Source organism: Quercus robur, chromosome 3 (genome assembly GCF_932294415.1).
Source record: "Quercus robur chromosome 3, dhQueRobu3.1, whole genome shotgun sequence".
NCBI lineage: Eukaryota > Viridiplantae > Streptophyta > Magnoliopsida > Fagales > Fagaceae > Quercus > Quercus robur.
Window position 1 is genome coordinate 521,691 of NC_065536.1, and position 27,340 is coordinate 549,030.

The 27,340-nt window shown below is 38.3% G+C and overlaps 2 protein-coding genes across 6 annotated transcripts in view; both read left to right on the plus strand.

The window, feature by feature from the left end:
• The first annotated feature begins 4,594 nt into the window (after positions 1–4,594).
• LOC126716584 (hydrophobic protein RCI2B-like) overlaps positions 4,595–27,340 on the plus strand; it is a 42,131-nt gene continuing 19,385 nt past the window's right edge. Inside the window, exons 1-3 of one of the 3 annotated variants that reach the window (XM_050417412.1) lie at positions 4,596–4,784; positions 4,892–4,987; positions 23,214–23,368. In XM_050417412.1, coding sequence (XP_050273369.1) covers positions 4,704–4,784; positions 4,892–4,975 — 165 coding nt within the window. In that variant the 5' untranslated portion in view covers positions 4,596–4,703 and the 3' untranslated portion in view covers positions 4,976–4,987; positions 23,214–23,368. Of the gene's footprint in view, positions 4,785–4,891; positions 4,988–5,938; positions 6,307–23,213; positions 23,369–27,340 lie in introns of those variants that run through there. The other 2 variants (XM_050417411.1, XM_050417413.1) reach the window with 2 other exon arrangements.
• The window catches only part of LOC126716583 (hydrophobic protein RCI2B), a 57,726-nt gene continuing 52,177 nt past the window's right edge, over positions 21,792–27,340 (plus strand). For 2 of the 3 annotated variants that reach the window (XM_050417409.1, XM_050417408.1), the window contains exons 1-2: positions 21,792–21,994; positions 22,110–22,205. In XM_050417409.1, coding sequence (XP_050273366.1) covers positions 21,914–21,994; positions 22,110–22,193 — 165 coding nt within the window. In that variant the 5' untranslated portion in view covers positions 21,792–21,913 and the 3' untranslated portion in view covers positions 22,194–22,205. Of the gene's footprint in view, positions 21,995–22,109; positions 22,206–23,213; positions 23,369–27,340 lie in introns of those variants that run through there. The other variant, XM_050417407.1, reaches the window with a different exon arrangement.

Consider the following 27,340-nt stretch of genomic DNA (forward strand, 5'->3'; position numbering starts at 1 on the left):
CAAGGTTTTCAGACTTGGACCGAATCGAGAGGTCGGACCGTGAAAACTGAGAACCGGGATGAAAATCGGTTTTTTAAGCATAAAGAACCAGATTTTTTGTTAATTCTGTGAACCCCTAAAACCGAGGTTGGACCGCATGAACTGGTGGCAAGAACCGTGCGGTCCAACCCCTTAGCAATTTTTTTTTTTTTTTAATAAAAACAACTTATCAAAATTTTATTCTACTTAATTAAATTATCCATCTCTTACAAGGAATAAAAAAATTATAATTAAAATCCTTCAAAGATATTCAACTTTACTTCAAAAATTAATCATAAATTTTAATGTTTTCATGGTTATTATTTTATTTTATTAACTTTCTTATTTAATTATTAAATGTATGCTTGAAAATCATTAAATTTCCCTCACATATATAGATATATTAGTCAATTTTGCTAGTTTTATAACTTTAATATCTATATTTAGACTTTAATTAATTATTAAATTAATTATGACGTTATCACGGTTCGACCCCGTTCGACCTCAAAAACCTTGAACCTCTCCCTTTTATGGATCAATGAACGGTCAGAGCTTGAAAACCTTGATTCATATAACAATCTATGTATACTTTAAGTACGTGACCATATAATTATTTAAACACATCACGTGATGAATTTGGTACTAACTAAAATTTCATAATTTGAAATAAAATATTTAAACGAGGCATTTATTTCAGGAATGCTATTTTTCAAACACCAATTTTAAAATTTTGGGTGAAAAAGAGTTCTTTTCTTGTCCTATTACAAGTATTATATCAACTAGATTTTTATATAAGTATTAAAACAATTTTTCATATTTTCATTAAAAAAAAAATCATATGAATAATTTAACAACATTTCATATGTATTTTTTTATATAATTGAATAATATTACTATAAAATAGTATGTTTCCACCATGATTCCATTAATAAGTTAGAAATGAATACCTTAACACACACACATATATATAAATTTTTTTTTTTTAATTTCAACCTATAATGTCTACTCCTTTTGATGAAATCTTTTTATCATTATATCAAGACATCAATTAATTTTGAAGATCTCTTATCAACCATAAAAAATTTTACTAGTTGAACTAACTGAAACCACAAATACATTAAAAAACCAATCAATATATATATAAGAATCACCATTCACCGATACGTTGTCTTGTATAACACAAAACAATATCAAATAATTTAAATTAAAAAATTGAAGATCCATAGGAATAGGTGGCAGGTCTTTCAACTCACAAAATGGGATTTTTTTTTGAGTAATCAAATCAAAAGATGTTCCCTCAAAGTCAAAAAAAGGCAAAAGGCCATCACAGATATCGATTATTCGATTATTGGATTATTAAAAAGCCAATTAATAATTAATTTGGATTAAAGTAGATTAACACATAATATCATATATCTGGCACACGTGAGAGGGCGGCTGAATCTTCCACTTTATTATTATTGGGTTTGCTTTGCTTGAGGACTGTTGAGATCTGTGAACTGTGAATAGTGATTTGTGAACAAGTCCACACTTGGCAATTTATTATTGGTTTAGAAGCCTCCATCTCCGCCGTCCTTATTTCACAATGTGGCATCCTAGGAACCGTCGCTTGTTTGACACTCTGGTCGATATGATTTGTCGGCTCCGCATCTTTACGCGCTTTGTTTTATCCGTGGGAAACACAAAAATCTTAATTCTTAAGACATCTTTCTAACCAAAAAAAAAAAAATTCTACCAAAAGGAGAAGGCTTATTATTTTTTGGCAAGATTTCTATCCATGTAACCCTCATATTCTTGTGTTATTTATTTTATAGCAAAAATAAACTAGTTCAATAGAGATACTAATCTGTTTAGTAAGATTATTTTTGCCAGCTTATTTTTTAGTTAGCTTATTTTTGTTATTATTTATGAGTCTCATTATAGACGGAGTCATTTATTGACTAGGGGTATAGGCCCCCCTAATTTTTTTTAAAAATAATATAATTATATAACTATATATTTAGGTACTAATTTTAGCAACTTCTGTCTCTCTTATTGATCATTATAAGAGAAATGCTACAATTACGAATTTTTTTTACAATATTTTTACAGACTATTGAGGTTGCCAAATTTTATTGGTTTACATCTAGGTCCACCACTTACATCGCTTTTTTACTTACTAATAACACTAATCACAACAAAAATTTGTAGATCTAGTATTTTCCTCCTTTTAAAGTCCACGAAAAAATTTATAGATCTAAAATCAAAAAAAAAAAAATACAAGCCCAAAATATTAGCCTAACAACAAAAATTACCAGTAGGCTTTAAAAAAAAAAAATTTGAGACTAATCAACCAATTTTACCAAAAACAAACGACTTAGCCCTTTAAAAAACTTTAAACAAAATAATTTTGTCCTTACCAACAAAAGACATACTCTACACATACATAAAAAAAAATAATAATAATAATAAAAGAAAACCTTTGCCGACTAAGCAATAGAGCCAAAAGTCGAAACCACTGCATATAACTAACAATAAATCCGCCCCCCCTAACTCCAAGTCTTGGCTCCGCCCCTGGGTCTTATTATACTTTTTGATATTATTCATAGGTCTCATAATACTATTTCAACTAAAATTTATCTTTATTTATAATACTTTCAGCGAAAAATCTTCAATTTCAACAAAAAAATCTTCAATTTCAGCAAAATAAATGGATCCTAAATACGCTCTTAGAATATGAATATAGTATGCAGAAGACTAGAAGAGGACACTAGAAATATCATTGCATCCATCCAATACAAAGCAAGTTTCTTTCTAGGTTTGGAGCTATCTATAGGGTCGATGTCGAGCCTAGTTTTATTCAGAAATTTGGATTTTGCATGGACATTGTTGTCATATTCGAAGTGAAAATAAATTCTGACTCTTAGCATGAAACAAAAATTATATTACTTTTTTTATCAAAAAATAAAAAATGATGTAACTTTTAAAATAAACACACTGAGAAAAAATGGGAGAGGTGTAAAATAAGTAGTGTTTTGATAACGGTGAAATTTTTTGGCAATGAGATTTCGATGTGGGGGTAATTTGTAAGTTTCGGAGATCGAGCTCAAGTGGATTATTAAAGACCTATAAAATTTTTACAATTCATTTATGTTCATATAATACATTTCAACAAAAACCAATATTCTCAGCAATAATGTTAACCTTGTAGCTCAGTGACTAGTTGATAAATAAACCAAAAATTAAGTGGAATATATCACTGTTTCGGCCAAGGGAGGCAAAGCCAATAGCTAGAAACCTTGTAGCTCATGAGCTACAATAATTATAGATCAATAATTTTTTATGTTGATTTCTGTTCTTATAACTTTAGATTAGAATCTTATTGTTTCTATATCACCTTACTGCCCCCACTCATAACCAACTATGGCCAAACATCCAATCAAAATTATTTTCAAATATTTTATTAATAGTTTAGTAAATACTCATATACAACACTTTGCAAGTTTGTAAGTGAAAAAAAAAAAAAAATTGAATCATTACATATTGAGAGTTAATTGGTAGCCACACAACTTACCAAAACCAGTTACTTTCTTTGCAAACTTTGAGTGATATTCTAGTAACTGATCTACCAATATGACAATGAGTGATATAGTTGTTGCCACCGGTTACTTATAGTATGGGGGATGTTGTTTGACGACAAAATGATGTTTGTGCTTTGTGGGGCTTAATATCTGTGGGTTAACCGACATGATCTAAATGCCCTTTCGCATTCAGGTTCATGGAAAAATAAATATGATACTTTTATGAACTTCGGATACCTTAATTTGTATCCATCTAATTATGCCGACATGCATCTAAATTGTCATATTTGATTTATTTTTAGAACCCCTATAATAATAATTTATTCTTCTCAAACTATTCTTAGGTTTAAAAATATTATATCAAAATTACCCATGCATCACTTTTACATAGCTCCTTACAAATAAAATAAAAATAATAATTATATCAGACGTGCATGTATGAAGTCAGATCTTCTAAAATAATACTAGTTTTATCATATATTACGAAAATAATTATTTCCAATATTTTTTAATGATTTAGAAGGACATCATGCATTGCCAATCGAAATTGTTTATTTACAATTAAACATGAAAATGATGCATTTTAATTTCCTACGAATCTCAAAAGATTAACAAAAACGCTAGTAAAAATTTAAAGATATAGTTTTAGAAGTTTTTAGAAGCCAAAAATAGGATAGAGAAAGTTGCAAAGGCGCGTGGAGCGAAGAGGATGTCGGCAGCGGTAGCCAAGAATAAAAAAAGAAAAAAGTAGTTGTCCAATAGGAATTAAAAAAAAGGGGCACATGGAACACTTTGGCTTTGCCACGTAGTTCCTCCATTTATTATGATTCCTACAATCCTATCTTTACAAAAAAAGTAAAAGTGATACACTTAATTTACACACTAAGGAACCGCGAATATTACGAATTATATATGAGTATTTCATTTTTCACGTATCCAAATCCAATGCATGGACAGCACGTGGGAACCGTACGTATGACTGACTCTATATATTCACCTGTTTCTCCTTGCACTTTCTTCTATCACACAACACAACACAACACACAAGTAATATAAGTCATTGGATCATCAGTTACCAATTTTCATTTACTACTCTTTTTCGATTCCAACAAAAAGAAAAGAAATATGTCAGCTGCTACCTGCATTGATATCATCTTGGCCATTATTTTGCCTCCTCTTGGTGTTTTCCTCAAGTTTGGTATCCGGGTACCTAATTCATTCATTTTCTTTATTTTATTTCATCTCATTTCATTTCATTTCATATATTTTTATATTTCTTTCTTATTCATTTTTCACGTGGTTAATTAATTCAGGCCGAGTTTTGGATTTGTTTGTTGCTGACCATTCTTGGCTATATCCCTGGGATACTTTATGCTCTCTATATTATCACCAAGTGAACTTCAATCTTTGTAAGCGCCCATTCACTTCTCTCTCTCTCCCCTTTGCTACTGTTTTATTTTTATATTTCGTATAACCATTTTTTTTAATGCTAAGCTAAATTCTTTTTTGACTGAAAATGGTAAAATATTTCTAAAAGAAGGATATATTAAAACAGAAACAAAAAATGTTATCTATTTAAATAATATCTAATTGTCTAAAATAGCTCATCTCCATTTGATGGGTTTTTTTTTTTGCATAATTCAATATATAATATAGCCGCTGTACTGTACGATAGTCACACATGTATAAGAGTTTGTAGAATGTGGGGGCAAGAGTCGGGTTCAAAACTATATAGGATAAATGAATTACTTTCTATATATACAATATAAAACATTTCAGGTGGATGAGTTAGTTTCTATATATATATCGATACGTTTACTCTTTTTGTATAGGATGGTGGGTAAGCTATAATGATTAAAATTTGTGTCCATCCAAAGAAAGAAAAAAATATATATCAATAAAAATTTCATAAAGGTAAATCGTCGTGGGGTATGAGAAATCAACATGGAAAAAAGAACTCACTTGAAATTGCAATTTGATCGTTTTTTCTAAGTTGAACAAGTTTGAATTAACAACTTCTTTTATGGTAACAAGTAGATGATTTGTTAATGTATTTGTAAAAGTAAAAACAAAAGCGGATAGGGCGCCCCAAATGTCACTCTCTCACTCATGAGTCATGAGCCTTGGGGCTGGCTGCGAGTTTGGGTTATTGATAGACTCATGGTCATAGATAGCGTTTAATGCATAGGCCCCGCGTGATCTTGACGTTACCTGCACTTTACTTCTTGTTTTCGTCTTAATAATTGTGACTAATAAGTAATAAATGGACTGCTTTTTTCACTAAATTATGAATGAGCTGAGCTGGGCTTTTAAGCTTTTTGACAATTTTGCATCTTATTATTTTTACTTTTTTTGGGCAGGAGGAGTTGTGAACTGTGAACGGCAATATGTTTTTTGTTTCTCTGATTTGGGGTTCGTTTATAGTCGTTGATGGACAGTTGATTCTTCATTATGTGTGTCAAAGTGTTTAAGATTTCCTTTTCCTTTTTTCTTTTTCTTTTCCCTTCTTTTTATTATTATTTTATAGTCTGATGTAAAGGTGGAAATGGAATATTATTGGTTTTGTATGATGGTGGTGGTGGGTACATATCACACTTAGCATACATATCAACCAATGCAGTACCAACAAACACATCTGTTTGGTAATGGTGAGATTTTTTCACAATGAGATTTCGATGTGGGGGTAATTTGTAAGTTTGGATTATTAAAGACATATAAATTTTTACAATTCATTTATGTTCATATAATACATTTCAACAAAAACCAATATTGTCAGTAACAATGTTAACCTTTTAGCTCAGTGACTAGTTGAATAAATAAACCAAAAATTAAGTGGAAAATATCAATGTTTCGGCCAGAGGAGGCAAAGCCAATAGCAAGAAAACAAATGTGCTTCCCATGCTCTGATACCAATGAAGTAAAAATAATTAGAACTCCCAACATGAAACAAGGATATATGGCTAAATAATTTCAGAATAGAAACATTTTGCTACTTGCTTGTTTTGGGCGTAGGGAACAAATACCCATTTTAGCCGTAAATACTCATATACAACACTTTGCAAGTTTGTAATAAGTGAAAAATAAATAAATAAACAAAATTTAGTCATTATATTATTGAGAGTTAATTGGTGGCCACACAATTTTACCAAAAACAGTGACTTTCTTTGCAAACTTTGAATTATAATACTATTGATAATGATATTCTAGTAACACCAATACGACAATGAGTGATATAGTTGTTGCCGCCGGTTACTTGTAGTATGGGGGGTGGGGTTTGACGACAAAATGATGTTTGTGCTTTGTGGGGCTTAATATCTGTGGGTTAGCTAGTCATTAGTGCCTGGTATAACTATGCAGACATCATCTAAATGCCCTTTCGCATTCAGGTTCATGGAAATAAATATGATACTTTTATGAACTTTTTTTTTGAGAAACTATACTTTTATGAACTTAGGACACCTTAATTTGTACTCTATCTAATTATGCCGACATCTAAATTGTTATATATATTTGATTTATTTTTAGGACTCCTATATATATAATTGTAGGGTCTCAACTTGGGGCCCAAGCCCAACAAGTATGGGTCTTGGTCCAAGGGGCCAGAAATAATAAATTTGTAGAAAGTGAGTTACAAAACTGGGTCTTAGCGAAGTGAACAGTGGTTAAGGTTGGGTTACACAACAATTAGACACAAATAAATCCTGTTAATGTCCATATATTCTTAGTCCGAAAAGGTGAGATGGATGTTTGCTGGTTCTTGCTCTAAGTCTCCAGTTATTTTTCTGTTTCTCTGTTCTCCTCTCCTTTTTTTTTTGCCGTCCTTTTTCTCATGAGGACTCCCTTTCTTATATAGTCTCCTTGAAGCCATCATGACCTTACACTTGTTGATTATCTGGACCCTCACTTAAGTGCTTGTCCCATCGGACACCTCCTCCATCTTTCTGTGAGTTGTCATAGCCAAGATAGCACTGTTCACATGCCTTCTCCACATTAATACGGCCAGAAAAATAACTGCCACACATTTAATGTGGCAGCTGCAGCTTCTCCTTGAACATCTTACGTTTCCTTCTTTGCCACGGGTCTGTAGGACTCGTCCTTGTTACTAATGTCCGTTGGGGTGGGTCTTTTTAGTAGGCAGAGTGCATGTTTGAGTCATACTCGTCATGTCCGAGGAGACATTTCTCCTCGGACTGCCCTTTAAATGTCTTCATGCCCACGAGAACTGGGCTGGGAGCCCTTTTGGGACCCACATCTTCTCCTCGGACGTGGTTGATCTTCCTGTATGGGGCCCAAGGCCCATTGTATGATTTTGAACCTTTACCCCTACAATAGCCCCTCAAAATTCCAATTTTTCCCTCTCATCCAAGGAGAAAATGTGGGATTTTGATATTTATTGGATAAATTATCACAATTTCTTGACTCACGCAAGTGGGAGTACAGTCTCATGTGCCTCATTATTGCTACTGGCGTTTCGTAGCCCACGAGGCGCCATTAATTGCACCAGGCGGCTTTATGTTCCCTCGTATCCAACGGTGGGGCGCTTAATCAACGGTAGACATTCCTCCAATTCTTTGAGCGGGAGTAATCCCGTTTGTTTTTTCCTTGCTATATAAGGCTTCTGAGGGGAATTACTTTCCCTTTTTTAGAAAAGGTACTTAAGCGTTCTAGAGCACTTCAGCACTTTCTCTCGCAAAACACTTAAAAGTCCATAGCCATTTCTGTAAAGATTCCCGATGGATCCTTTGAAAGCTCGAAAGGTTTAGAACTCGCGTTTCCCATAAGTGTTCATTTCCCTGTATTCCTTAACTCTCCTTCTTTGTTGTTCTCCTCGGCCTCCTTCCATTAGCAAACCTTTTTTCATGCCACCTAGGGTTAGTAGGATGGGTAAGTTTTAGAACCTAGTAGATTCTCCGGCCGGCATGGAAGGTTTTAGGGCCAAATACCGTATCTCGCAAGGAGTGGGTCTAGAATACTGCTCCTCGGACCAAATCCTAACCAAGAGAGAAACGGGGCAGGTCGTCATTCCTATGATCGCTTTCATAGAAGTAGGAATGACGATTCCCATGGGGAGGATAACTAGGGATTACTTGCGCGGTCATAGGCTGGCCCCCCACTAGTGCGCCGCTAACATGTTCCGGATCTTAGGGTGCGTAGACGCTCAAAACGAACAGATGAACCTCGGCCTCTCATGGCACGATGTAGTTCACTTGTACAAGTGCCATTGCCTTAATGAGTCGTATTACTTGATATCCAGGTCTGACGAGGTGAGGCTGATATCTTGCCTTCCCAAGTCTAACAAAGGCTTGAAGGACGATTATTTGATTGTCTCCAAAGCATGGCACGACGGTCTTCGCTACCCAGTTAGGGCAGGAGCACTAGGTGGGGCACTCTAGGGTCAACTCCCCCGGTGGGGATCTTAGTTTTGAGTTTTCCTTTCACTTATTTTGGTCTCAGTTTTGATTATTTGCCTTCTCGGATTGACATAACCCTCCCTTTGGATATTTTGCAGACAAAGTACACACTACTTCGAGGATAAGTTTGGTCAACGTCCAAGCTCTTAACTACCTCCTCAGGTTCGAGATCTTTGTGAGCGAGGATGGGCAATTGCGTGCCGTTCACCTCATCTTAGACTACGAGCCTCTCTCTCGTGCTTTCGTGGACGTGGGTCAAGCAATAAGGGTTGGGAGTCCCCGATTAGCCCGTATTGACGTTTCTAAGCCGGGCTTCCTTGCTCGGAGAGACCTACCACCAGTCCAACCGCCCACTTAGTGCGTTCTCCAAGAGGTAGTCGTTCCAGGGGAGGGAATTGACTCCTCGCATTCGTCCCTCGAAGCTGAAATCGATTGCTTCCATCTCAACGAGGAGGGCGAGGTATCAACAAGGCCCGTAGAGCTTTCAGATTTCGACTCGGATCTTGATCGCTTCTCGGCGGCTCACTCTCCTAGACTGGTAGTTGCTCGGATTGACATGAGTCAAGAAATTGAAGAGGAGGGTATGGACTTAAAGCCAAGATCTAGTTTGAGGGGGCTTATGTCCAATAGGAACAAAGGGCAATCTTCCAAGGATGCCCCTAAAGAGCAAGTTCCAGCTAAACTTCCTCCTCCTCCTCCTCCTTCCATTGACCCTGCGCTACAACCCATTCCCAACTTGAGGCGGAAAAGGCCAGTGGAAGAACTGGAGGTGGGTAAGGTCGGCCCCCAAAAGGCCAAATAGCAGAAAAAAAAAAAAGCAAAGAGCCTAAGGACAAAAGGACGAAGTCAATTGATAGCTAAGAGGAGGCTGCCATTAGGAGGGAGCAGCGCACTTAGTCTCCCCGCCTAGAGTTGGACGGCGCCCCCATCCCGTGGGATGCAACCCTCTGGGAGTCTCAGCGGGGGCAGGCGTCTTACCTCGCTGAGGCCTTGCAGCAGCCCCTCCTTTTACCTCGTGACATGGACGGGCTTCGAGCCACCAAGCAACCGGACCTCTTCATGTCATTGAAGAGAGACCTTGCTATGGTAAAACGAAGATTCTTCCTTGTTCAAGTTCCTTATTCCGTGCTTGTCTATCTATCGTTTTTGTTTTAATGATTCTTCCGTTATTCCTGTGCAGGTCACTCAACAAGTCTTCGTGGCCGAGGAGTGGGCGAAGAATTCTCGAGAGGAGGTGAACGCTGAGGTTCAGTCCCGCCTTGCTGCAGAGAAGGCTGCAGGTGCCCTTAAACTAGAAAAAAAGCGCTTAAGCGAGATGATCAAAGAGGCATTCAAAGCCCGGGACAGTGCTGAGGCGGGCCTTAAGACCACAACGAAGTAGGCCGAGGACATGTGCCAGCAGCTTTATTTATCAGAAATAAACCTTGCGACCGAGAAGCAAATGGTCTCGGATCTTAAGGCACAGTTGCTACAGGCGAAGGAGGCGGCTCGTTTGGCCAAGGAGGCAGCTAAGGCTGCGGTGGCAGCCTCTTATGAGCGCGGAGTGGCGGACACTGAGGCCAGGCTGACCGAGGAGGTGGCTGTGGTTTGCAGGGACTACGTCACCGAGTCCTGGGGAGTAGCCATGGACCAGGCGGCAGTTCCCGCAGACTCCGACCTTAGGAGGATCGAGAATATCTTCTTTTCTGAGGATATTCTTGAGATTCCAGGTTCGGATCCTCTAGAGGAGCCCTCTTCCGTTCCAACCACTGCTCCCAATTCCATCATACCTAAAGGGAAATGGGAGAACGATGAGGCACAGCCACAAGCCAAGGACAAGTCACCTGAGGATGCCCTTCACTATAAGGGACGTTGTCGCGCAAGCCAAGGATGCCGGACCCAAACCTACAGCAGGAGGTGATCGTCCCGAGGCTGAAGGTCCTGCAAAGAGCTCAACCTAAGATAAAGTCTAGGACATTAGTGTAGGGTTTCTCTTGTAGTTGTTTTGTTCTGTTTTCCATTTTCTTAGCTTTTGTTAATGTTTGTAAGCTGTCACATCTTGGAGCTTAATGAATGATATAATTTCTTCTTTGAACTTTATTTTACTGCTTCAACTTTTGTCTTCATTGTGAATGAATTTCGACTGTGTTACTAGATTTCTGATGATAATCCATTATTCGCAGTTTAAGTAATACGGCTAAGTATGAATGAGAGAGTAAGACTCTTCCCCCATTATTTTGTGCCTTTTTGAGTGACTAAGTTCCCCCAAGCTCGTGGTCCGATGAGCCATGCAGGACCTGGGTTCTGTTTAACACTTAGATAAAAGTACATAGTGATTAATTTCCCCCAAACCTGTGGTCCGAGGAGCCACGCAGGACTTGGGTTCTGTTTAATACTTGGATAAAAGTGTACAGTGATTAATTTCCCCCAAGCCTATGGGCCGAGGAGCCACGCAAGACTTGGGTTCTGTTTAATGCTTGGATAAAAGTGCACAGTGATTAATTTCCCCCAAGCCTGTGGTCCGAGGAGCTATGCGGGACTTGGGTTCTGTTTAATACTTAGATAAAAGTGCACAGTGGGTAACACCAAGGCTTTTCGCAATTGAAGGGTACACCAAGAGTACGAAATTTTATTAATAATAGTACTTTTTCAGGTTGTTTACATTCCAGGGACGTAGCATTACATGTTCATCCAAATCTTCTAAAAAGTAGGCCCCTATGCCGGCCACCAAAGTGATACGATATGGCCCTTCTCAATTTGGTTCGAGCTTTCCCCACGCGGGATTTTTTGCAGCGCTCAGAACTTTTCTTAATACCAGATCCCCAGGTGCTAGTGGCCTTAGCTTTACCTTGGCGTCATATCCTTGCTTAAGTTTGTGTTGGTAGTAGGCAAGTTGGACCATTGCTCTTTCCCTTCTTTCCTTGATAAGATCTAAACTTTTTTCCAGCAACTCATTGTTGCCATTAGGACAAAATGAGCTGGTCTTTAGTGTCGGGAAGCTTGTTTCTAAAGGACTGACGGTCTCGGCTCCGTAGGTCATCGAAAAGGGGGTCTCCCCTGTCGATCTGCGCGGCGTGGTTCGATACGTCCACAGGACATGGGGCAGCTCTTCCACCCATCTCCCCTTCGCATCATCTAACCTCTTCTTCAGCCCATTTACTATGACCTTGTTGACGGCTTCGGCTTGCCCATTCCCCTGAGGGTAAGCCGGTGTGGAGTATCTATTCGCAATTCCCAACTCGCTGCAGTACCTTCTGAAAGCCTTACTATTGAACTGGAGACCGTTGTCCGAGATTAGGGTGTGAGGGACTCCAAACTTGGTGATGATGTTTCTCCAAATAAACTTCTTGGCATCTACGTCTCTAATGTTTGCTAGTGATTCGGCTTCGACCCATTTAGTAAAATAATCAATGCCGACGAGAAGGTATCTCTTGTTCCCCACTGCTTTAGGCAATGGCCTTAGGATATCCAAGCCCCACTGCGTGAACGGCCAAGGGCTGGACAGCGGATTGAAGGTCTCGCCCGGTTGATGTATATTTGGGGCAAACCTTTGCCATTGGTCGCACTTCTTCACGTATTCGTGTGCCTCTTTCTACATGCTTGGCCACCAGTAACCTTGGGTTATGGCTCTATGGGACAAGGACCTGCCCCCTGTATGGCTCCCACAAATTCCTTCATTCAATTCCTCTAAGATAAGTTCCATGGCATCAGGGTGTACGCATAGCAAGTACGGTCCTAAAAATGAGCGCTTATACAGTTTCAAGTCCTCGGACAGCCAGAATCGAGAAGCCTTTCTTCTAATCTTGTCGGCCTTACTCTTTTCTTCGGGTAAGACGTCCTCCTTTAAAAACAGTATTAAAGGGTCCATCCAGCTAGGCCCCGCCCTGACGCTGTGAACATGCATAAACTCGGTCTTCACCACCGAGGGCCTGTGTAGATTTTCCACAAGTATAACCCGAGGTAGGCATTGAACTAAAGAGGTGGCCAGCATGGTAAGAGAATCGGCATGGGTGTTTCCGCTCCTGGTTACGTGCATTAGGCTAAAAGAGTTAAAATGCGACCGCAGGCGCTTAGCTTGGACTAGGTACTCTTGCATTCTTTCATCCCTTGCCTCCAATTCCCCATTTACTTGTCCTACAACAAGTCTTGAGTTCGAGAACATGTTTATGGATTTCCCGCCCAATTTCTCGACCATAGACATTCCTTCCAATAGGGCCTCATATTCTGCATCGTTATTCGTGACCGAAAAGCCTAGCCTTAGTGATTTCTCGATGGTAATCCCCTCGGGGGAAATCAAGACGAGTCCCACCCTAGAGCCCCTTTGATTTGCTGCGCTGTCAACATATGCTTTCCAACAGGTGGGCCCTTACTGAAAGACTGTGCCGACCAATTTTTTATCCTTACTTGGCATTCCTCCCCCTTCTTCTGGTGAGGGTTCAGCAAACTCAGCTACCAGATCCGCGAGAACTTGGCCCTTCACGGCGTTGCGAGGCATGTACTTAATGTTGAAGGCGCCAAGAATGGTTCCCCACTTAGCTATTCTCCCTATGTAATCGGCACTTCGGAGTATAGACCTGAGCGGGAGTTGGGTTAAAACAACAACTGTGTGTGCTTGGAAATAGTGGGGGAGTTTCTACGTGGCTTGTACGATCGCCAGGATGGCCTTTTCCAAGGGGAGGTAACGGATCTTAGCTTCGTGCAACGACTTGCTCATGTAATAGACAGGCCGTTGTATGCCGTTGTCCATCCGGATCAGCACCGAGTTCACTGCGTAAGGGGCCACGGCGATGTAGGCGAATAAAACCTCGTCGGCTTCAGGACTGGACATGATTGGTGGTCGAGATAGATACTCTTTGAGCTGCTAGAAGGCCAAAGCGCATTCTTCAGTCCACTCGAACCCTTTCCACTTGTTTAATAAGAGAAAGAAAAGCCTACACCTATCCGCCAAACGAGAGATAAAACGGTTCAAGGCGGCAATCATGCCGGTGAACTTTTGGACCTCCTTGGGGTTCCGAGGAGGCTGCATGCTGTGGATAGCTCTAATTTGGTCAGAGCTGACTTCAATACCTTTGTGGGTCACCATATAGCCTAAGAACTTTCTTGATCCCACTCCGAATGAACATTTAGACGCGTTCAGGCGCAGCCTGTATTTTCTCAGGACTTCAAAGATATCGCCGAGGTCCCTCAAATGCTCGGACACCAACTTACTCTTTACTACCATGTCATCTATATAGACTTCGATGCTCTTACCCATTTGCAACTCAAACATCCTGGTCATCATCCTCTGGTAAGTGGACCCGGTGTTCTTCAAGCCAAAAGGCATCACCTTATAATGGTAGTTTCCAATGGAGGTAACAAAAGCTGTCTTTTCCTGGTCGTCAGCAGCCAGGGGTATTTGATGGTATCCTTAAAAGGCGCCTAAGAAGCTCATTCGAGGATGTCCCACGGTTGAATCCATCAATCGCTCTATCCGAGGCATAGGAAAGGGATCCTTCGGACAGGCCTTATTCAAGTCCGTGAAGTCCACACAGACTCGCCATTTCCCACTCTTCTTCTTCACCACAACTGTATTGGCCAGCCACTCAAGGTAGAAAACTTCTTTAATAGCCCCTGCTTTCTTAAGTTTCATCACCTCCTCCCTTACCGCATCAGCATGCTCTTTCGACGGTCGCCGAGGGGGTTGCTTCTTAGGCGTAACGGCCGGATTAACGTTAAGGTGATGGCATATGAAGTTCGGATCGACCCCCGGGACCTTGTAGGTGTCCCATGCAAACACGTCCACGTTTTCCTTGAGAAAATCAATTAGCTTTTCTTTCTCTTGGGGTGGTAGTTCTGAGCCAACTTGAAAAAATCTTTTCAGATCGGAGCCCACAAGAACTTTTTCCAAATCCTCAAAACTTGCCTCCTCGACTGATCCCCCACCACACGGGGTCGGGGTCGTTAATTGCTATAAGCCATTCTCAGTAGGGGTTGATGGCTCGGCACTCGGCCGTCGTGAGATGGTAGACACCATACATTGCCGGGCCATGGCTTGGTCTCCTATCACTTTTTTGACCCGACCCTCTGACGGGTACTTCACCTTTTGGTGCAAGGTTGAGGAAACAACCCCTAGGGCATGAAGCCAAGGTCTAGCTATAATGGCGGTATAGGGCGAATATGCGTCCACCACGATGAAGCCCACCTCTACTATATCCGAGCCTGTTTGTATGGGCAGTCTAATCTAGCCTTTCGGAGTAACGGTTTTCCCTTCAAAACTTACCAAAGGGGAGTCGTATACCGTTAGGTCTTCGGGTCTCAGCTTCAGCCTCTTGTACAGATCGGGGTACATTACCTCCATAGCGCTACCCTAATCGACTAGCACCCTCTTCATGTCATATCCTCCAATCCTGAGTGTGACGACTAGAGCATCGTCATGAGGCTGGATAGTTCCAACCTTATCCTCATCCGAGAATCCGAGCATGGGCGAGGCCATCCCTTTAGCCCTCTTAGGGTTTGTTTGGATAGAACTTATTTTGCTGAAACTGAAAACTGAAAACTGAAAACACTGTAGCAAAATAATTTTTAAATGTGTGAATAGTATCGTGGGACCCATTTTTAATGAAAAAGTTGCTAAAAAGTGTAATTTGTGGGTCTGTGAACAGTGCACATATACACTGTTCACGGTCAAAAGTTGCGGCTACTGTTCATAATAGTGATGAACAGTAGCATTTTAGCGTCACAAAAAAAAAAAAAAAAAAGCTGACACGTAAACGTGAAACGCAGTAGCTTCAGTGGATCCAAACGCACACTTAGACTCACAGTCGTCTACTTCAACGGGGAGTTGGGCCACCGACATCACTCTGAAAGGATGGGAGCCAGTTCTTCCTAGAGCGGCGAGAATGACATTTATCGTGCCAATAGGTGGTCTCAAGGTGCTTTGCCTTGCCTCAACGCTCGTCTGCTCTTGTCAGCCACTAGAATGATGCAAGAGATGTCTTAGCTTTCCCTCTCGAACCAGCTGGTCCAAGTGATTTTTCAGATTTCTGTAGTCATCGGTGGTGTGCCCTGATTCTTGGTGGTATTGACAGTATAGGTTCTGATTGCGTTTTGTGGGGTCGCCTGCCATCCTATTTAGCCATTTGAAGAACGGCTTGTTCTTGACTTTCTCCAAGATCTGATGTAATGGATCCCGGAACACGACGCGGACTGCCTGCGCCCCGGCGGATCCAGGCTGCTCCATGTAATCTCTTCTAGGCTGGTTGTTGCTTCTAAATCGGTCCGACCTGAAGTCCCTCCTCTCCTGAGGGACAACCTTCGCTTTACCCTTACCCATTTGCTGGTCCTCTTTGACCCTCTTATACTTGTCAATTCGGTCCATAAGCTGGCGCACGCTAGTGACCGGTTTCCCAGTCAGGATTTCCTTAAACCGTGCTCTATCGGCAAGCCTCTCTTGAAGGTGCTGATGGAAATGTCATCATAATTGCCCTCTATCTTGTTATACATCTCCTAATACCTATCTGAGTAGGCCTTCAGGGTCTCTCATTCTCGCATGGATAAGGACATGAGGGAATCCAAGGGCCGAGGAACCCTACTGCTCGTGATGAAGCGAGAGCCGAAAGCCTGGGTTAGCTGCTTAAAGGAATTTATGGAGTTTGGATTGAGGCCATCAAACCATCTCATCGCCATGGGTCCCAAACTGGATGGAAACACTTTGCACATCAAAACCTTGTTTTTGGAATGGATGGTCATCCTCTGGTTGAACTGACTTACGTGCTCTACGAGGTCCGTCCAACCATTATATATGGCAAAGGTGGGTTGGTGGAACCGCCGAGGAAGTTCAGCCCCCTCTATCTTATGTGTGAAGGGTGACTGGGAGATTCAGTCCAGGGCCTTACTCATGGCGTCGTTTGCTAGGCCCTTGTAAGACGAACTTTTGTGGCCGCATTGGTGAGGTTGCTCTTCTTCATAGGAGAAGGTTTCACTTGGTGGGGTTCTCGACCTTCGCTTGTATTCGTTGTCCTCTTCATCGCTGGTGTCCGGACTGGGGGAAGGACGCCTTCGCTGTGCTCGGCGCAACTTCTTCTTTAGGTCGTCGATTTATTGCTGTAGAACCCTATTATCGTCCCGCTTTTGGGATGCATGACCTTTCTCTCTCGAACGACTTCTTCTCGTATGGGAGGTATTTACGCTACCCTCTCGTCGCTTGTCTTGATCTCTTTCCCGTTCGAGGTTAAGAAAGTTGTCCTGCCGTTGGGAGTCTGTGGGTCCCGTTTGGCGCAGACCTGATCCTTCCATTTCTAACGGTCGCACTTGTTGAGGCACAAGTTCTTCCCACAGACGGCGCCAATTGTAGGGTCTCAACTTGGGGGCCCAAGCTCAACAAGTATGGGCTCTTGGTCCAAAGAGCCCAGAAACAATGAATTTGTAGAGAGTGGGCTACAGAACTGGGTCTTAGCGAAGTGGACAATGGCTAAGGTTGGGCTACACAACAATTAGACACAAATAAATCCTGTTAATGTCCATATATTCTCAATCCAAGGAGGTGGGATGGATGTTTGTTGGTTCTTACTCTAAGTCTCCAATTATTTTTCTATTCCTCTGTTCTCCTCTCCTTTTTTTTGCCGTCCTTTTCCTCATGAGAACTTCCTTTCTTATATAGTCTCCTTGAAGCCATCATGGCCTTACACTTGTTGATTATCTGGACCCTCACTTAAGTGCTTGTCCCATCGGACACCCCCTCTATCTTTCTGTGAGTTGTGGTAGCCAAGGCAACACTGTTCACAGGTCTTCTCCATATTAATGTGGCCAGAAAAGTAGCTGTCACGCATTTAATGTGGCAGCTGCGGCTTCTCCTTGAACATCTTACGTTTCCTTCTTTGCCACGGGTCTGTGGGACTCGTCTTTGTTACTAATGTCCGTTGGGGTGGGTCCTTTTAGTAGGCAGAGTGCATGTTTAAGCCATACTCGTCACGTTCGAGGAGAAATGATTCTTTGCCACGGGTCTGTGGGACTCGTCTTTGTTACTAATGTCCGTAGGGGTGGGTCCTTTTAGTAGGCAGAGTGCATGTTTAAGCCATACTCGTCAAGTCCGAGGAGACATTTCTCCTTGGACTGCCCTTTAAATGTCTTCATGTCCACGAGAACTGGGCTGGGAGCCCTTTTGGCACCCACGTCTTCTCCTCGGACGTGGTTGATCTTCCTGTATGGGGCCCAAGGCCCATTGTATGATTTTGGGCCTTTGCCCCTACAATAATAATTATTTATTCTTCTTAAACTATCCTTAGGTTTAAAAATATTATATAAAATTACCCATGCATCACTTTTACATAGCTCCTTACAAATAAAATAAAAATAGTAATTATATCAGACGTGCATGTATGAAGTCAAATCTTCTAAAATAATAGTTTTATCATATATTACGAAAATAATTACTCCTAAATGAATCATAGATAGATGTATTTTTAGGTTTGACAAACGTGCACTACAGTTAATCATTGAAAATTTATGAAAATTCAATAGAAATTGTCAAAATAAATTTTTATACTATTTTTTCTTTTTTACTTCTATAGTTATAATTGGGAAGAGGATTTTGAATCATGGATGTCTTTGTTGAAAACATTAGAATATGCCAATTAATTAATCTACATAGCTCTTCACCACTAATAAAATTATTAAACATTCATTTTCAAATTTCAATGAGTAAGCCTAAGCCCTCACCCTAAAATCACATGGAAGGTCAAAAATTAGAATTAAATGCCAAGTATGACAATAATCCATTCCTTATGGTCCATTTGTATTTCAAATTATTTTGAATATACAAGATAAAATTTAAAATCCATAATATCTATTTTATGATGATGGTTGTTTAACATGAACCGAATATTCCAATGTATTGGTGATGATGTAAGATTTAAGCAACAATTATCTCCTTTAAAAAGGGGAGAGAATGTTGTAATAGCAGAATTTCTATTACTAAATTATTGTGGAAAAATATATCCAAATAGCATTCCCATGCAAGATTGAATGTGAAAATATTATGAACTTTAGAAAAAGATTCCCAAAATAAATAAATAATGAAGACGAAGAGTACTTGGCAAGCAAATAAAATAAAAACATACACACCAATGATTTACATGATTTGACTTTTAGCATACGTCCAGGTGGTCACATGACAAAATTTCACTAAAATAGAAAATATAAAATGATGTAATGACATTCTCACAGGTCACAATACCCAAATCTCAATAGACCCAAATTATTTTCTCACATAAATACAAAGTTTTCTATCAGACAATTAGTACAAAAGTTGGGGTTGAATACAAAGTTAGGGGTTTAACCATTAACAACGAGAAGTTTTCTCATCTTTGCACAAAGCCTCCTTCAAAGAGATTTTTGATCTTTCACTCCTTACATTTTGCCACTCCACACCTAACCTTCTATATATACCGCACAAAGGCACATATATACGGAGCAAAATAACCAAAGCGTGGGCAATTAAGCACTATTGTGCATCCATGCAAGAAAGTCATGTATGCATTTGGTGGAGATTTGATACCACTTCTTGACAATGCACCAAAATCACAACCTTCAAGAGGGAAAATCTGATCTTGGCATGCGCCTAATGCTACGCCTATATTAACTTGCATGTGTTGACGATACATGCAAAAGAGAGAAGGCATATGCAAGTAGTATTTGGCTTACAGTACTTTTTCAATCACCAATTCGCCAATTCCGTAGTCAAATAAGGTGGCTACACTCCAAGTTGGCAGAGAGAGGTTTTCTAGCCGTACAAGACAAAGCTAGGCCTATCCACGGGTTGGCCTAGGTCGAGTTTGTACCCAACTCAGAACCGACCCGACCACTTTGAGTTATAGGAAATCTAACCCACCGCCAACCGCTGGAAAACATTATTCGGTTCAGTTTCAAGTCGGCTGGACAGTGTCAATTTCGGTCAAAACCAATGGAGCAGCACCAATGGGGAGAACTGGCCAGATCTTGATGGATCTCGTTGAGATCTAGCCAAATCTCGACGGATTTGCGTCTGAGAGTGGCGAATCTCGATTGGGCTAGTTGGATTCGGTTTTTCATGTGAAGACCTGCTAACCGACTCGTCAAATTTGGTTTTTGGACATGTAGACTCGCCACTGACCACTTCTGGAGTTGGGTAGGATGGTTTTTGGTTTGAGCCTCGGCGGTTTGGTCGTGCGGGTTGGCCAGGGTGCGGGTCAGCTTGGACACCCCTAAACAGAGCCATATTTGATTTGGGTTAGTTTCTATGTGATGCTAATCTACATGCACATGCTAGTGTACTCAATTCAAGCTAGGGGTGTGCATAGGTCGGTTTGAAAAAAATTCAACCCACCTGTATTAGGTTGGATCCATAGGTTGGATAAGTTTTATTTTATTTTACTTGAGTATTAAATATTATGACCAACAAAAATAAGAAAAAACTTATAACTTAATAAACCAGAGTATTAGCATGAAACTAACACAAACTATTTTATTAGTGTTTTATAGTTTAAACCAATACAAATAACAACAAATTTATATTGGTAGTTCATCAAACCAGCACAATTAATCTAATCAAATGACATTTTATTTAGTTATTAAGAATAAGATATCAAATAGTTCTATCTCAACCCAGTTAAGAAACAAAATAAACATGAACTAGTTTTATTATTCTATAGTTAGTAGAATATTATATAGTTTCTATCCCAAGTCAATTAATAAACAAAAGAGTAAATAATAAAATCATATTATATATATATATGTGTGTGTGTGTGTGTGTGTTGGGGGGGGGGGGGGGTGGGATTGGGTTAGGCAGATTTGTGAATCTACTAACCCACACCTAGATAGATCCATCATAAAAAAGATTTTGACATTCTAATTAAACCCACAAACCCCTAAAAATCAACAAAACCTAGCGGGTTGAGTTTGATTGGGTTGGTTTCAACGAATTGGTGGATGGGCACACCCCTAATTCAATCCATTTTTGGCTCTACACCCTTAATTCAAGCCATTTTCTAACGGGGAATTGGTGTACTATAAGGAGCAAAAAAATGCTCAACCATGTTGAGTTTGTGTGCCTATGACTAATGAATCTAGGATAGGTGCATTTTTAGGTTTGACAAACTTGCACTGAAGTTATTAATTGAAAATTTAATAAAATTTAATAAAAAAAAGGTCAAAATATCTTTCTATATTTATACTAATAAAATTAATAAATTATCACTATTATTTCGATGGTTCTCTTAGAAATTATTAAACATTTCGTTTTCAACTTTACATGAGAAAGCCTAAAACTTCACCTCTAGACAAGATAAAATTTGAAACCTCAAACCTGTAACATATATCTATACGTATTTTATGATGAGGGTTGTTTAACTGAACATGAGAGGAATATTTCAATGTATTTTCTTTCCAAAAAAAAAAAAAAGATAGGATAAGAGTTTGTGAATTGAATATTTAATTAGAAGAATTTAGAAGTTTTTAGAACCGAAAAATAGGATAGAGAAGTTGCAAAGGCGCGTGGAGCGAAGAGGACGTCGGCAGCGGTAGCCAAGAATTAAAAAAAAAAAAAAAGGAATGAAAAAAGGGGCACATGGAACACTTTGGCTTTGCCACGTAGTTCCTCCATTTATTAGGATTCCTATCTCGACAATAAAACAAAGAGAAAGTGATAGACAGACTTTATTAATTTACACACTTTGTCAACACCACTAAGGCTAAGGAACCGCAAATATTACTAAGAATTATATGATTATTTCATTCTCACGTATCCAAATCCAATGCATGGACAGCACGTGGGAATCGTACGCGTGACTGACTCTATATATTCACCTGTTTCTCCTTGCACTTTCTTCTATCACACAACACAACACAACACATAAGTTTAGTTATTGAATCATCATCATCACTTACCAATCTTCATTTACTACTCTTTTTCCAACAAAAAGAAAAAGAAATATGACAACTGCTACCTTCATAGATATCATCTTGGCCATTCTTTTGCCTCCTCTTGGTGTTTTCCTCAGGTTTGGTTGCGAGGTACCTAATTCATTCACTTTCTTTATTTCATTTCATTTCTTTTTTCTTTTTTTTCTTTTTTTTTTTTAAATTTTTCTTTCTTATTCATTTTTCATGTGGTTGATTATTAATTCAGGTCGAGTTTTGGATTTGTTTGTTGCTGACCCTTTTTGGCTATCTCCCTGGGATACTTTATGCTATCTATGTTATCACCAAGTGAACTTCAATCTTTGTAAGCGCCCGTTCACTTCTCTCTCTCTCTCTCTCTCTCTCTCTCTCTCCCCCCTTTGCTTCTGTTTTATTTTTATATTTTGTATAACCATTTTTTAATGCTAAACTAAATTCTTTTTTGACTGAAAATGGTAAAATATTTCTAAAAGAAGGATTTATTAAAACAAAAATAATATTATCTATTAAATAATACTTAATTGTCTAAAATACCCAATCTCCACTTGATGTGTTCTTTGTGCGTAATTGAATATACAAGATATCTACCCACACTTTTGTGCAATGATAAAAGTATAAATCCTTGTAGGATGAGAGGGCAAGGGTGAGTTATGAGTTACTTTCAATATATAGAAGATAAAACGTTTTAGATGGGTGTGTTACTTTCTATATATATATATATATATCGATACGGTTACTCTTTTGTTATAGGATGGTGGGTAAGCTATAATGATTAAAATGTGTCCCTCAAAAAGAAGAAAAAAGAATTATCAATAAAAAATTCATAAAGGTAAATGGTTGTGGGTATGAGAAATCAACCTGGAAAAAAGAACTCTACTACCGTCCTAACAAAAAGAAATCTGTATTATTTATAAGCTTAATGTTGTGTTGTAATAAGTATTACAATTTAAAAAAAAAAAAAAAAAAACTCACTTGAAATTGCAATTTGACCGTTTTTATAAGTTGAACAAGTTTGAATTAACAACTTCTTTTATGGTAACAAGTAGATGATTTGTTAATGTATTTGTAAAAGTAAAAACAAAAGCAGAGAGGCCCAAATGTCACTCTCACACTCATGAGTCATGAGTCATGGGGCTGGCTGTGAGTTTGGGTTATGGTAAGACTCATAGTCATAGACAGCGTTTAATGCATAGGCCCCGCGTGATCTTGACGTTACCTGCACTATACTTCTTGTATTTCATCTTAATAATTGTGACTTAACCCTTAAGTGGACTGCCTTTATCCTCTAATTGTGGGCTAAGCTTTTGACAATTTTGCATCTTTTTTTGGGCAGGTGGAGGTGTGACCTGTGAACGGCAATATGTCTTTCGTTTCTCTGATTTGGGGTTCGTTTATAGGCGTTGATGGACAGTTGATTCTTCATTCTGTGTGTCAAACTGTTTAAGATTTTATTTTTCTTTTTCTTTTTCTTTTCCCTTCTTTTTTTTTTTTTTTTTTTTAATATGATGTAAAGGTGGAATATTGGTTTTGTATGATATTCTTAAACCCATGATGGGTATTTGAGAAAAGGTGTAAACTTTAGTTGATGCTTACTAAAGGCTTGGCTTCCATGCAAGTGCAAAGAAAATTTCATCAAAAGGCCATTGTATTTTAATATTGATGCTCATTCCCTTAACTTTTTTCTTTCTCCGATCCCCTGAAATACCATAGGTTCCACAGGTTTCCTGCAAAAATGAATAAAAAATTAAGATATTCCTTATTATTATAAAGGCTGTTGTTGGTGTTGTATAATACATGCTTTCTTCACATTTGGGACATAATTCTTTTTATGAACTACAGAGTAATGCTTCATTCTTGCAATGACACCCAACAATTGATCCACAATGGAAGGGAAAGGGCGCAAGTGAATTATTGTATCAAACAGAAAAAGAACGAACTTCTTCATACCATCTTTAGCAACTATACTAAATGGATTTATGTTAAAAAATGTAGGTTGTTCCAATCATAATTATTTAGGAATCACAAAAAATAACTGTAAATATCATTAAAAAAAAAAAAAAAACTCAAATAAAAACAGGAAATGAGATGTGTAATCGTCAAATTGTAAAAACACAAAACAAACCCAAATGGTCCCTCCAATGAGGGGTTTTTCCATCCTACAAAAAACAATTTGATCTAGGTAACATATCTCAATTAAACATATAAGAGGGGAAAAATTAAAGCCAGAATTTCATAACCCAGCAACGTATAAAAAAAAAGGGGGAAATTAAGAAAAAAAAATAGAGTAATTGATAATTTTTGAACAACATTAATTCAAAAAGGTGATACAATACACTAACCTTCAACCACGCATTAAAATGTGATGCCTTCATAATTCTCTTCTCCTTTTCCTGATTTATTATCTATGTCATTCATTTCAATAGCAGAAAAGCATTCATTTCAATTTTGCAAAATATTACATGATTAGAAGAAAAAAGAAAAAAAAAATGATCCTTAAGATATCTCCATCACAACATTTTTAGAATAGAAAATCTGTACATTTCAATGGTAAAAAATATTTATTTTAACTACTAGTTTTTTTTTTTGGAATAATTTTGTTGAGTTGTGATCAAGGTTGTCAAAATCGAGATCCTACGTAGGATCGTGGGAGGTAGGTAGGATCGTGAATCGTAGGATCGGATCGTGGATCGTAAGATCCTACATTATTTGAGAAAAAAACAAAAAATACACAATTGGTATGTTAAATAATCACATAAATTATACATTTATTGATATAATTACCATACATCACTACATTCATTTGTAAGCATTATTTAAAGATGTCAAAAACCTCAAAATGTGATACTTTATTAGAATATTTTTTATTTGAGTCTAACTAACATTCTCTATACATTAGAGTGGAAAAACTTGATCTATTGGGATTTTATTTTTAATTTAGGTCCAACTGAGCCTTTTGTTAAGTTAAAGAAGATTACAAGAAACCAAGGTCATTTGGGATCATCAGAATCATACGATCCTACTGATATTGAACGATCGCAAAGATCCTTGAAAGATTTAGATCGTTTTAGGTAGGTGGGATCGTAAAATCGTAGGATCGTAGGATCCAAATCGGGATTTTGACAACCATGGTTGTGATTATAACTTCAATTTTTATTGTTTAGGAATAATAACTATTTAATTAAATTAGGAGTATATTTAACAAATTTATGAATTAAGTTACCGACAATCAAGAGTCTAGCCTGATTCTATCAAAAAAAAAAAAAAAAAAAAAGAGTCTAGCCTGATGGTCTCTGCTCAGAAGCCAGAACCGTGACTTTGTATGTGAATCCAAATCTGTTATGGCCTTATGGGGCAATGGCGTTGTCACTTTGTTAATCTTCGGTTTCCCTCGTGGGCCCAATATAGTACATCAATCACAGATCTGAAGTTGGGTCAGGCCATTAACACTTTACAAGTCCCATTGTCACCTCTAAATAAATAGCATGGAAGTGGAGCAATATGAACTGTGATTGATGTACTATATCAATTGACCTGGCTACAAGATAAGATCAACTCGACTCCATGTATTTTGGGGCTTGGCGGCAGTTGTAAGAGAGACCATTTTATCTTTACAAATTAATTAAATCATATTTATTTAACTTTAGATATAGTTTTTTTTTCCTATTTACAGTCTCTTTTTTTTTACTTTTTGAAATAAAAAATTATACTATTTTTTTCTTTTTGTCGATAATATGGTTAACACTAAATATTTTTTGTAAGTTAAATATAATTTTATCAAATTTAATTTCGGAAAACTTATTTTTACTGGCACAATTGTAACATTTGTTAGTGATTTTTTTTCCCATGTTATTAATTCCTTCATATCTAGATGATTTTTTTTTTTTTAAACATTTAAAAGACTGTTGAGATCCAAAATATTACAAGTATTGAAATTTGAAACTAATAAGCCCTTCAGGATAGAAAGTCCAAATCCATAAGCCAAGGCTCATTTAAAATGGGTAAAAGGAAGCCCAAGCTCATGAATGAGTAAGCCTTGGGCCTTAGAGAATGAAGAAAAAAGCAGAGGAAGTTTGGCTCAGCCTCTATGAGAAAAACCCCCAAGGAGCCCATAAAAAGATTGGACCAGGATACTGAGGAGTTGCCAAAACCGGGGAGAGGATCCTTAAGAAGTGCAGGAAAAAATCAGCTGAGAGATAGACAACTCAGAAAAGCATGCTCATGGGTACAAGATTAAGACATAAAATTTTATGTCTTAATCTTGCCACCTCACATACACATAAATCCAAAATTTGAGTTTGAGACTTTTGAGTTCAAATTTTGGCGAGGCTATACTCTATAGATGTGAAGTGGCATGACAAATTAATATTTTGTGAAATTTACTGTGCAGTTCTTTATGTAAACAGAGTGATTCAAAATAAAATACTAATAAAAAATAAAAATAACAAACTATGTCTACGAGGCAAATAGCCAAATAGTGACTGACAGCCTCGGTGTTGATGTCAGGCCCCTGCATATTTGGGGCACGACTAGGGAAGGGAAAGGAACACTAGAAAGGACAACATTAACATGGTCCCTTCTTTTTTTTTTTTTTTTTTGGTAAGCAAAAGAACTTTCATTAAACTTAAAGATTAATAAGTCTATTACATCTTAAGCTAGCTTTGTCAGCCGCTAATATACTTTCCACCACAGACGGAGGATTCAAAAATATTACAAAAGAGTTAGCACTAATAGCCCCAAACTTAGCCAACGCATCAGCACACTGGTTGGCCTCCCTATATATGTGGACTATTTGCTTGTTGGGGATCTCGCTCAGCAGGTTCCTGCAATCGGTAAGTAATGGCTCCATTAACAAGTTAATAGTATTATTATTTATCAACAAAACAACACTCAAAGCATCCAACTCTATAATTAAATTACTAAGCCCCATCTCCTTGGCATGGTCCCTTCTTACTCTAATAGTATATGTGAGTTGTGATGTGAGCACGATCTGGTTACGTTATGCAATTTTTTTCTTGCAAATTTGTTGTTTATATGCTTTGGATGATCACAAACCATGTGATGCATTCAACTCAATGAAACATTATTTTCTTCCATCATCATCATATGCATATGGCCCTCCTAGTAACATAATTGAAGATATAACATCACCATATTCATATCTACGTGATTATGTGTTTGGGAGCAGGGAGGGGTCCCTCTCAAAATAATGTCCCAACCCAACGGCCCAATATCAATCCTAGTTTGTTTATTATCACATGTTTTGTAAATAATTGTTGTTATAATAAATAAGATAAAAGTTCAAACTTATTAATGTTAGAGATACATTACCCCTATAGCATTGACTCAAGCCCAATTCTACTTTTTTTTTTTTTTTTTTTAATAAACAGTTATACTTATTAGAACACATACGAAAATAATAATAATAGTATTTTAAACCGGGTTTATAATACATTATATAAC